Raw genomic sequence first — 13148 nt, 5'->3', positions numbered from 1 at the left:
GACAGAGTGAGCCTCTCGTGCCAACATGTGCACATAATTAGAAATGATTGACACAACAGTCTGTTTCAAGATTCAAGGAAGAGGTGGTGAAGGTTCTCCCCGTTCCTCAGTAAATCTCCAACTGTATGAAACAGATACACCTAATCTATGTTGCTCTGGATAAGAGCGTCGGCTAAATGACAAAAATGTATTGTAATGTATTGTGCATGTGTGAGTCATGGGCTGTGTGGCTCTTTCCACTGAGCTGATTAATTCGATACTGTCCAGCCTGGAGAACTGGCTCATGGATTTGTTCACCTTGCTCAGTTTATACATTTTGCTCTGCAGCCACAGAGTGAATCTAATGAACAACCTAAAGCTAAAGAAGCCTCTCACCTCACTGAATGCTGTTTCTGCCAGTAACTTAATGAACCAAACTTTAATAATATTAGACAAAAGTAATATTAGACACAATCTCTGGATAGGTCAGAGATGTAGTAATATTCCTAAAACTGAGACTAAGAATAGTCTATACATGTTTTCACAGAGTGCCATAGGGCAGGTATTAAGTAAGAATTAAATACAATTTCCCAGTAATATTTAAAAATTAATTTTGGTGTGAAACAGTGGGTTATGAAGTCCTGTGCACACCTCTGTACCTGGGTCTTGATTAACTGCAGACCAAGTTGGCAAAACTCTACACTTATTAAGCCTAGTTGAAGATTTTTTTCATTACTGTTATCACTGCCAAGCCAGTATCTGCACTTTCTGAAGAAAAAAGTAATTTCTCACTCATTCTAATTTTCACTTAGAAGAAAGAACATCTTGAAAATGGTAATGTAGTGATTCAGAATGTGCCACTGCATAGCCCAGAAGGACATCTGAACAGTCAGACGTTCTCTTAAGTGCAGCTGTTTTCACCGGCCCAGTGAGTCAGCAACACAGAAGAGAGTATATAATAATATTTATTATATTATATAATATTAAACGTTTTTATTGAACATCAGTGTATTTCTTCTTGACAAATGCCTCCAAACCCCTTAGAACACCCCTCAATTTTGCATATGTTTTACATATGTTCAATACAAGAACATACCTCAATTTTACTACCACACCGCTGTTCAGGACCTCTAGATCAATACTGGGGTCTCTGACCAGGTCACATCGTGGGCATCCTCTTCAACCATTACAGTTGTAATGGGCTAGATGAGCAGCAGCTTGGCCCATGTTGTTGGTTTCTTTTGTGTCACTGAAGATGTTTGGTAGCTTAGGTTTGGTACCAGCTCCTCTAAAAAGATTTGTTAAAAAAATAATAATTTGTGAACAGCACATCATTAACGTGTCTCTGTGTCGTGCTTCATTTTTGTTTTCGCTTCCCGTCTCTCTGTAGGACCAGTTTGAGTTTGCCCTGACGGCCGTGGCGGAGGAGGTCAATGCCATCCTGAAAGCTCTGCCACAGTGAGCTGGACCTGCCCTGGGCCAGCCCGTCGGTCTGCATCCTTCCTTTTGCCTACCCTCTTCTTCCTGCACTTTCAGGCGCTCATCGTCACATGGAAATGTACCCGAAAACGTTCAAACCAACATCTCTGCATGGCCTTCATTCTCCAGAAAAAAATGAAATAAAAAAACCCAAAACCTAACTAGCTGTATTTTTGCATTTTCCGTCCCCTCGGAACACATGCTGAATATCTGGGTGACCACTGCGGTGATAACACAGCCACACCTCCTCCACGCTGGTACTGCGAGGCTTTCGCTCTGACCCCTCTCCCACCAGCTGGAACAGACATGGCCCTCGACACAGAGCTTGGCAGACTCCTCACAAGATCAGAGACGAAAGCAGGGACATCATGGCTTGAGACACGTAGGATCCAGTCCTTCCTGACAAGCATTGATTCTGTAATGAATGACGGCTCTTTGCTAGTCTTTGCTAGATATCTGCTTCAGAGATGTGGGAACATCAGGTTGAGATTTGTTCCTTTCATCTGACTGATAGACTGGTTTCTGAAATTCACCTATCTTCTGTGCCTTCCTCATTGGTCTTGTGTCACTGTGCACTTTCTATCAGTAATAGAAAAACAAGCCTTTTTAACAGTTCCAATGCAGAAATACAGAAGGATATGTATGTGTCATTGCCTCCTTGCTGTGGTCCTAATTCCTCTATGATCTTGTGAAAGGATGCCTCCTGCAGTTAAAGCTGTCAGTTTCTCAAGGAACTCCTCACAGCTTTTCATTGGTTTGAAAGGTTCTAGCTTAACTAACAACTAATTCCGACTAAGCTCACAGTACCAAATTCATCCCCTGAATGCCATGCACACAAATCACAGAGTCATTCTCTTGCTGGATTACACCAGCAAAATGATGGTTGACACCACTCTATGGAGGATTATCGTGCAGTATATTCAGATGCACAAGTTAAAGAAGATAAACTGCTTAACATTGGGCATTGTGACATTCCAGCATAGTATTTTTTTTGTGCTCCCCTGTCAATACTTTATTTCCTGACATTTGTCTCATTTCTGACAGCGTTTTCCTTCGTGAAATCATAAGACACAGGAAGATGATGATAATCGGAAAATTACATGTTCAGATAAGCAAAATTCTGCAAGAGTAGCTCTCAGATCTCCCCTACAACGTGATGAGGAGCACAGGAAAAAATATGCCAGTGGAAAGGCAGTCTGTTCTAATGTTTGTGAAGGAATATCTTGTCTATGTTGGCTCTTCTTTCCTCTGTTTGACCGGCCTGTCGCGTGTGTTCACAAACTGTCTGTTTCTGCCTGTCAGCTTTTGTCTGTATTTTCAACAGTTTAAATTCAGCCATGTTTCTTTGCACTTTTGCACACTGTATGCAGATCCTGCTGGATTCAGAATGTAACAAGTGTTGGTTAAAAGGATGTTGGTTACCAAGGATCCCTGGTGGGGTGGGGGGGTGTGTGCTGAGTCTGACCCAGTGTCACACGAATACCCAGTTCCTGTAAAAACCTTCAGCTGCTCCTCCTTATCCCCAAACACTTCAATCAGGTTCAGCCTCTATTGTCAGAGTTTTGCCATCATGATTGTTGTAAATGATTCATCTAGTATTGCTGTATTCCTGTAGCAAACAAGTATAAAACAAAACAAAAAAAAAAAGATTATAAAGATGAATGTTATATGGGAAAAAAATCAATGTTATATGAGGAAAAAAAATCGATTTATTTTGTATCTTTGTGATGAATAAATTTTGTCTGTGAAGTGGTGCAACTGCATTGTGGGTATGTGTGCCTTCTTTGACCCAGCCTGTCTCTCTGCTGGTGCTCCGGGGGGCACGGCGCCACTCGCTGTGCGGAGTCAGCAGCCAGAGCAGTTTGGTACGTTTTAGATGAGTCAGTACATATCGGTCGATGAGATAAACTGCTTTTAGGCACTGACTGTACTGTCCAACCCAAACACGACAGCAGCCCACACACAGGAAGGTGTCACTTCCTTGCTATGACATGGGCATCTCGGTTATGATTTCAATTTGTTTTTTTTTTTGTTTTTTTGAGAAACTAACTCATTTAAGTCTTGCCAAATTTACAACAGCAAATACGCAAAAGCAATGGCATTTTGCGATTTACCAAAATCGTGTTTTAGTTGAGTATGGAATCTATTGTATCATGATTTACAGTGTCTTTGTTCACATAATCTGGAATATAATGAGGGAATATAAGGGTATGAATCACATTAATACATCTGCAAAATCTGTCCTCTCAACTATGGATGCACACATATATTATTAAGCGGAGTAACTTTAAATGCAGTGGCTTCAAAGTTCTTTTTTCTGTATTAAATTGTTAATCGGCATACAAGCACACTTGGTGTCTCTGGTATTGTTATTTTTTGGAGCAAATGCAGACAAACGCAATGGTGGATGTATGACTGCTGACAGCATCTCTTTTTCTTTCATCCACTTTCTTCTACTTTTACCCAATGCATGCTCTGTATTCCTACCAAAATGGTCATGTGACCATATCGCAACCAATGACAGCAGACTGCTCATGTGAGATATGCTTCGCCACTTGTGAGCTCCACATACGCCCCTCGATTCACTAAAGTCAACCCAATGAGGAGAAACTTAGAAAAATTAGAACTTAAAAAAATAAGACAACCGGAAACAGAAAGACTAACCACAAGTCTAAAATAGAAACGATTAAAACAAAACAAAACAAAACAAAAAAAGATCAGTCAAAACGTCTCCATTTTACTGGAGGCTAATATTCTTAAGTGTGTTGCAATTGTTTAGCTTTCTTGAGCAAACTTCATATGATTCAGCTTGGTCATGAATCACTTCCTGTGGTTATTTAATTATATTTTCCTACTTGTTTACATGTGAAATTTGTTCCTCAGTGTTTCATTATTGCCGCTAGGGTATTTGTCTTTGGAGGGTGTACAAAGCAGCAGGCCTCTGATCAAGGGAAGAGAGGGGAGTCTCCTATTGAAAATGTGATAATGGGGCGGTTTATGCTGAGCTTTACCTCTAGGGGGCACATTAGCCAGGCAGCAAGTGAAAGCCTGGAAACAGCTGGAAAAGAGGGAGATCAGAGAAGAAGAGACCAGGAAGTAAATGACTTCAGAAAACAATTGGGGGGGGGGGGGGGGGGGGGTCTCCAAACTGTGCAGGGGAGGAAGAAGAAGAAAGAAATGTATTAAAAGAATCTCACAGCGGAAAAAAGACAGCTGCATAGCCAGCCCAGACAGGTATCTCTAGAGGCATGCATAGATTCAACAGTCGCTTCATTTTTCAATCAATGGACATGCTTCACAGGTCTAAAATATGACGCAGTGGTTGTTATGTCACCACTGAGAGTAAGAACAGGTCTGATTGGTTCCTCGTTGAAGGTGCAGTGGGTGTGGCCCTGTCTTCCCAGCAGTGGTAGTGTTGCTGCAATGTTTTGAGAGAAGTGGGTAGTGTTAGGGACCAGCTCTAATGCTGCAGTGCTGTGGTGAGTGATGGGTTGCTTCTGTCAGACATGACTGCTCTGTGCATTGTATTGCCTCAGTAATTCACAGCTTTCAATGCAGTGTCCGGACTTCTGAATCTGTTCAGGAAAGCACAGAGAAATGATACTGTATGCCACTGGTGACAAACTTCTTGGATTTTGATTTCAGGCTGTCAAAACAGAGCAATGAACAGGCTATCACGGTTCAAATTTTGGCTTTGTTACTGTATCTAATCTGCTGGGCACATCTGACTTTCCAGTCCTGCACAAACACAATCATCATCATCATCATCATCATCAGCATCATCATCATCTTCTCAAACTAAGGCATTTAGATTGGCTAAGGCTAAGATTGTAGCAATCATGGCATCAGTAATGTTTCCACCTCTATGCTCCTAACTTAACTGCACATTCATTAAGTTAATAACATTTACAAAGTGCTGAGGGAACAATGGCATTTAGTCCTCTCTCAGCTGACAAAAGAACACTTATCAGCTTTAAGGTAAAGGGTAATTCAGCCATTCCACAAATTTAAAGTACTTTTTTTTCAAAGTCATCAGATTTTATCTTAATGGAAACCATCTAAGATTAAAGTAATAACAATTTGCTGCAGAATTTCCTTCCCTTCATTAACTCATTATAGTCATTTAACTCCTACTACCTTTAGAAATTCCACTACTACTGGAACAGGGCTCAGAGTCATAGGGGCACATTCCACCCATTCATTAAAAAAAAAAAATGCAAAGACCCCATGTTAGTAAACAGGTCACACACAGATAACCAGTCAAAGATTGTGCTGAAAGCTGGGTACCTTCTCCCTCTGCAAAAAAGAGGATCCCTGATGCATTCAAGAAAAGCAATTAGCAAACGTATAGATAAATGCTGTATGGCTTGGAGCCTAGAAGATAGCAATGGCACTTCTGCATAGCTGGTTCTAGGTTGTAAAGGATGGAGCTAGCTGTTAGCTTCCCCCCAGCCTTTTAACCTGGTAGGCGACAGTAGGTTGCAGGTGGCTGTGAATACCAAATACAGATATTAAGGCCTACCCTGTGACCTTGATATCTGCTGTGAATTTGACATTCAAGGTGATGTTGTTGAAAATCAGATGTGATAGTGAATGTATTATAGAGATGTTTTGTGGCCTATAAAGTAAGCGCACAGTAGCAATATTATTAATCTGCAGTTAGCTGCAATAGCTAAACTGCCATAGCTGGGTAGCTACATTTCATGCACAACCAGGATGGCTGTCATCTCTTTTCTGCCCTGGGCAGAAATCGTCATGCAATTGGTTACAATGTAAAGATGTGGCAACTGGCTGAAAATGAGGAGAGACCAGCAGTGAGGTGCATGAACTGGAGTGCCATTTTAACAGTTTAAATGTAAAATGCCAGTGTATTTAAACACAGTGTAACACCTGACATACACATTGAGGCTCTATGAACACTTGGCTGCATATACACTTCAAGGCCTGGAGTCTGTATGTTACAGTATTGGCATATATCAAAAGTCATTCAGAAATCAGTCACCCTGAATCTTTCTTTAAGCAACAAAGATTTCTGTTTGTAAACCCAGCAGAGCACAACAGCAGAAGAGAATGGAGTGGAACAACACAATGCTACAGCGACACAGGGGAACGGCTCCGAAAAAGCAAGTCTGGATGACAAGGCACACAACCCTCGGCAGGAAACACACCACTATCAGCTCAGCGGAAGGCAGAAAGACACACAGGGACTGATCAGCACACCAGACACAGGCATCCCCGTGTCTTTCTCTTCTTGGCCTGGGGAGCCCCGCTCTCTGTGTCTGGGGAGCTGCTGAGCCCCTGCGCAGAGCCCTCTGCACCCGTCACCTGCTCCTCTGAACTCAGAGTCCCGTTTAGGGTGTCCTCTGCCCCTTCCTCTGCTACTGTGGGCTGGCCACCGATGACCTCTCCCTTCCTGTCTCCAACCCCGGCCCTCTGTTTCCCTGCCCCGCCCCCAGCACCTGTAGCTGCCACCCTCTGCTGCTCCTCCGTCTTGGAATGGCTGTAGACCTCACGCTGATCCTCCATTGGTGGGTGCCTGAAGGCCTGGCTCCTCTGCTGCTCCTCCATTGGTGAGTGCCTGTAGGCCTCATACCTGGGCTGCTCCTCCAGTGGTGAGTACCCGAAGGCCTGACCCCTCTGCTGATCCTGAGCCCACTGCTGATCCTCCATTGGTGGGTGACTGAAGGCCTGGCTCCTCTGCTGCTCCTCCATTGGTGAGTGCCTGTAGGCCCCATACCTGGGCTGCTCCTCCATTGGTGAGTACCCGAAGGCCTGACCCCTCTGCTGATCCTGAGCCCACTGCTGATCCTTCATTGGTGAGTGGCTAAAGGCCTGATACCTGGGCTGCTCCTTCATCGGTGAGTAGCTAGAGGCCTGAGCCCTCTGCTGATTCTCCATTGGTGGGTGCCTGAAGGCCTGGCCCCTCTGGTTCTCTTCCTCCCTTCTGTACTGGTGGCTGAAGGTTGGAGTGAAGCCATACGCTCGCTGCTCTGGACCGAAATCACGCTGCTCCGACAGGGACCTCTTCACTGGGCCACGCTCCCGTTGCTGTGACGACCGCTTATCAGGCTGCCTGCGGTCCATCTCCAGCATCAGCGCTGCCTTATCCTCCACACCTGCATGAGGCAATACAGCCACACAGCAGAGTCAAAGGGACTGCTGAAGGATAAAGGAAATGGCTGGATGTTTCGAGGACTAACAGGAAGGCATGAGAGGGATGGTGGGGAGAGAAAGGAGGGATGTTTGAGTGGATGATTACCATTTATCAGGACCTTCTTCAACACCCCATCCTCCTCAATCTCGGTTCTCTCTTGGCCGTTTTCTCTGGTTCTGTTAGAAACATTACCACCATCACTGTACGACGTCACCAAAAAACCAGAACAAATCAATACTGAATCAATCTACTATAAAGAGAATGAACTGACATTTTGGTGGTGGTGCATTTCCCATTGACAATCTGTGTAGAGGTTGAGGCAGACTTGCAACTTCCCGTTGAGCTTCCAAAACTGTCCATCCAGCTCATCCCTCCCATCGGAGACGAAAAGGAGAAGTTCCCTGGGAGGAACGATATTCCCACAACACCTCAGATTTCTGCTTTGATTCTTTTGAACATTGAACTAGCACACTCCACTGATGAGTCACTTCCTGGTTTTAGCTGTGAGGCAGAAGCAATTAAACAGGCCATTAGCGAAAAGGAGGGTATCCATTCACCTTCTCACTAATGGCCTTTTTAATTGCTTCTTCCAGCTAAAACCAAGAAGGGAATAATCAGTACAGAGTGCACAGTTTTATTTGGGTGGTATTGTGTTGTTTCTAGCATTTGCAATGCTAATGAACTGACAAATCTGTGTCATCTGTGAAAAGAGACTTGGGGATGGGAATCAACAACTTCAATATTATATACATATTCTTTTAGTATTTCTGTAAAAAAATTGTGACGGTGGCAATGATTTCGGATGACTGAATAAAGGTAGGTCCTCACCCATGGTGGAGGAGAAGGGATAGAAGCTGCTGGACCCAAAGTGCGAGGTGTGAGGACGTCCATGGATCCCCCCACTCATCCCACCGAAAGTGACGTCATCTGCAGACAGCATGGGAAAGAGGAGGGAAAGAAGGGGCAGTGAGAAGCCTATTCTGCCTGCAAGGTAAACACTGATAAAAAAGACTGTGGGCACAGACAGGCAGAGGAAAAAAGGCAGTCAAACAAAAGTGGTGGATCTCTTGCAACGCAGTGCCCCCAGCTCTGCTTAATCTTACTACACGCTGCTAGCTCACCGAAGAAGCTGGTAAAGGGATCCTGACCCCGGAAAAACTCCCGGAACACTTCCTCGGGGCTGCGGAAGGAGAAGGAGAATCCTGGGAAACCTCCCATATCAGAGAAGCCTCTGAAGCCTGGGAGAGGGAGAGAGGAGGAAGTGAGATGTAACATCATGAGCTGAATTAGTTCAAAAGGCCAATTTTTTTTCACGGGTTCATTTCTCGTACTGCAGTGCATCACTCTTTGCATAGTGCTGCAGGTGCAGATATGCAGCAGAGTCACTGTAACGAACGAGAGAGCATGAAACTCACCTCCCTCACTCTCTGTGCTGTGCATGCCCTGTTTGCCATAGCGATCATATGCCTGTCGTTTACTGCCTGGGAATGAGACACACACACACACACACACACACACACACACACACTTTGCATTACATTCTAAGGCACTGGTGCAATGTGAAAGGAAGAAAGAGGTGAAGCATGCAGATGGCTGATTGGGACGAGTGAGGATAGATTCATTTTTTAAGCCCCTATATAACCAAAGCCAAATCCAGATCTGTCCTGGCTGAAATGCTTACTGTCAGATAGGACTTCGTAGGCTTCAGCGATTTCCTTAAACTTCCTCTCCGCCTCCTCCTTATTGTCTGGATTCTTGTCTGGGTGCCATTTTAGGGCCAGCTTCCTGTATCTTTTCGTACAAACGCATGCATGTGCACACACACACACAGACACACACACACCCACACGTGCACGTGCATACACATACACACACACAGACACACACAAATGAATGTATAATGCATCTTATTTTTCCTGTTAGTCCACATTCAATCAATTCCCTTGGGGATCCCACCCTGATACCCAGGGAATGCAAGCAAGTCTACGTAATGCTTGTCAGCTCCCTTTTCAAAAACATTCCTTAAAATTTAAAATAAACTATATATAAAAAATATGCCTCAACTGTTCATTTTTTATGGTGGCACACAATTTTTTTTGTTTGTTTTGGTGGAGAAATTACAGTTTGGATCTGTATAAAAATAGATTTGGGGAAGTATTTTGTTGTGCAACAGTCTCTAATCTGAGACTGGGTTAAAAAATGACAGATGGCACATCCACTGGTGGAATTTATTAGCACTCAAGTTTACGTAGCTATTTCCTCCTCTCTAACATTAACATGAGTGACAGCAACAGGTGCAGGAAGAGGACAGGTCCTGGATCAGCTGTCTGGCTTACAGTGGTAAATGTCCAGGAAATACAGGAAACGTAAGATGATCTTAGATCACCACTTCAACAACACTTGTCAATATCAATATGGAAATATGAGGAAACGTTATGGCCATCATTCAGTATAACAACATTATTTCCAGCCTAAGGACCATTTCTGTAAACTGAGCGTTACTTACAGCCCAAAACCCAAGGAAGTTATACAACACGTTTGGTAGTTCTATAACCCAAATAATACATCTAACCCGTTCATTTTAAAACAACTGGGTTAACGTCGATCAGGCCGTTGTCAAGCCATTGACCTTGATCACTGTTTTAATTTCAGCGACGGATAAACATTACAATGACTTTAATTTTACACCTTTATAAATTTCAGCCAATTCTTTGTTCAACCACAAGCCCACCAAACCAGTTAAGATTACTTACGCCTTTTTGATATCTTCCGAGGACGCACCTTGAGATACCCCAAGAATGTCATAGTAATCCACCATTGTCTTCGTCTACGTCTCGAAACGCTAGTGTGAAACTGCACCCCTCTGACAACTCCAAAGAGATAACAGGACTAAAGTACAACTCTTTCGCTTTCCCTTCTTTCTTCCTAGCATAACCTTCACCCTCTAACTGGAAATCTTTTTTTCCCTCTTATCTCGAACCTCCCTCCAATCTTCATTAATAGCCCATGCACCATACCTGAACTCCCCGTTGCCTTTTCAGACTATGGGCACAAATATTCCACACATCAGGTGCATTCGTTAAAACCTCTGCTTATTTAAGATCTTATTAACGTCATCCTTTTATCTACTGATTCGTCTCTATCTTTCCTCAGATACACTCACCTTTAATGTTGCATAGCGACTTTCCCTAAGTGAATATTCCACGCTGCAGGTTGCCGATGCTCAACGGTGTGCTTGATCCTCAAGTTCATATTGATACAAGCTTTATCATTACATAATTTGCCGTTGGACAGTGTGTTGTGATTGCTGTGCTAATGACCTTACCTTTGCAGGACGTATCAATAAAGCAGATGTTGTTTGCGTCCCTGCGCTCTGTAAATATTGCAGAGTACGCAGCTAAACCTGTTGAAGGCGTTTTATGTCTACTGCTGATTCGCAACGTTGTAGTCCTCCGTCTTACCATGGAAGAATTCAGAAGCTGTCTTTTTCAAGAAGATACCAGTAATTCAGTGCTATACTCTACACACTAACAAGTTAATTATTATTATTATTATTATTATTATTATTTTACACACTTTCGTACGTGCTTGGCTACAAAAGTTCTCATTTGACCACAAGAGGGCCCTCCAATATAAGGTGCTTAGGGCAGGGCTCGCTTTATCTTGGGGAGTATGTCTGTGTCGCAAATAAAATCATAAAGACATCTACAACAATGGGTCATGGGTTATTTACTTCTTGTTTTACTTCTTTATTGTGCAGAACGCAGTAAATAAGCATCATGTTTTCTTATCATAAATATTCTCCAAGAAGTTTTTCATGTTGTCCTATCGAAGGTGCTGCATAAAATCACCTTAGCGCGTCCGTTATTTGTTATATATTTTATCAGTAATAATAAAAAATAAAGAGACTCAATGGTGATTGCTAGTGCTACATTACCACACTCACTTTTAAAGTAACACATTGTTTGAAGCAAAGGATACCTTTATGAGAAGGTATCAGTTCTGATATCCCAAAATTACATCCCCATCTTCACAAGTATAATGAGGTATTTGCAGTGCAGGGACATTTTAGAGGGAGATTAGAATTGTCTCCCATATGGAAAGCTGGGGCACTGCAGCCTACACACTTTGTGAGTTTGCTTACTTTGGAGGATGAGTAGGATATTTACCGCTTCAGAATCATCTAACCCAGGTGTCATCAGGTAATTTTTATAATACTTTTGTCAAGCTTGGAAGAGGGTTTAGAAAGAGGGCTGTGATGGAGACCTGTTGAATAACAAAGGAAGCCAGCATTACAGATGCCTATACCTCCAACTTCATCTCCAATTAATGGTAAATTCTTCTTTTTTTTTGGGCTAAGATACCCCCGACCATTTTTTGAACAACATCTTTTAAATATGGTGGCAATATTGATTAAATATGATATCACAACAACTGAATGTGATTCAGATTGAATGATGCTTTGGTACGTTCTACCTGTGATCCTCCCCACTTCCCAAAGCTTCCCTGCACTGATCCCCTGTTCCATAAACACTGAACCTCAATCATACCCTCCTGCCCACTGAAAACTGAGATAGGTACAACCCACCACAGTACACACACACACAAGTGAGCAGTCAGACATTCACACAGACAGACAGACTGAGAGATAAATACAGGCAAGCACAGAGTAGCACATTACAATACAGTTGTGATATTGAAATTGTTGATTGCCATTCTAAAAGCCTTGTTTCATAGATGTCATAGATCACTGTTGGTTCGTTTGCACTGCAAACACTAGAAACAAGAAGATACCCCTTAAATAAAACTGTGCACCCTCTACTGATTATTCACTTCCTGGTTTTAGCTGTGAGGTAGAAGCAATTAAGAAGGCCATTAGCGGGAAGGTAAATGGATACCTCCCTTCTCATTAATGCCCCGTTTAATTGCCTCTGCCTCACAGCTAATCCAAGGAGGTGACTATCCAATAGAGAGTGTTAAGACAAAGTTCAAAATCCTGACCTTCACGGAAATATACAACAGTGTGATGGTCAGACTCTGAACATGTTTCTGATGATATGTAGACGACAGAAGCAGGTATGCTGTTTTTCATGCTATCCCAGCTCATGACGACAGGTTGCCATAAGTTGTGAAGTCATCTTTTTTTGTTGTGGCAACATCATAATGCAATGTTGTGACAACATTGAGGAAAGGTGCCAGACATTGCCAAACATTACTGACACCCTCAGATTGATGTTGTCATAACACCTTATTCAGTTTCAGAAATCATTGCCACCTGACATTATTTCAGCTTTTCTTTTATTTTATACCCTACCATTTTCAAATCTTGAGATTTTGTGTCATAAAACAATAAAACACATGCACTGCATTTTTGATTTTTGTTTCCTGCCAGTCTTAATTTAGGTTATGTTGATCATTTAAATTTACATTTAGATTGTTTTTCATTCAGGAAATGCTTTCATCGAGAGTGGCTCACAAGATGCAAGTAAATTTAGATCAGCTGACTCAAAGTCACCTTGTTCTTTTTTTATACATA

At 42.7% G+C, this 13148-nt stretch overlaps 1 protein-coding gene across 2 annotated transcripts in view; it reads left to right on the top strand.

The window, feature by feature from the left end:
- The window catches only part of LOC118788962 (receptor-type tyrosine-protein phosphatase-like N), a 38291-nt gene extending 35166 nt beyond the window's left edge, over positions 1–3125 (top strand). For both annotated transcript variants that reach the window (XM_036545192.1, XM_036545191.1), the window contains exon 23: positions 1370–3125. In XM_036545192.1, the coding sequence (XP_036401085.1) occupies positions 1370–1441 (72 nt within the window). In that variant the 3' untranslated portion in view covers positions 1442–3125. The remainder of the gene's footprint in view (positions 1–1369) is intronic.
- The last annotated feature ends 10023 nt before the right edge of the window (positions 3126–13148 follow it).

Source organism: Megalops cyprinoides, chromosome 14, assembly GCF_013368585.1.
Source record: "Megalops cyprinoides isolate fMegCyp1 chromosome 14, fMegCyp1.pri, whole genome shotgun sequence".
Classification (NCBI taxonomy): domain Eukaryota; kingdom Metazoa; phylum Chordata; class Actinopteri; order Elopiformes; family Megalopidae; genus Megalops; species Megalops cyprinoides.
Note: the sequence above shows the minus strand (reverse complement) of the source record. Positions and strands in the feature narration are given on the sequence as shown.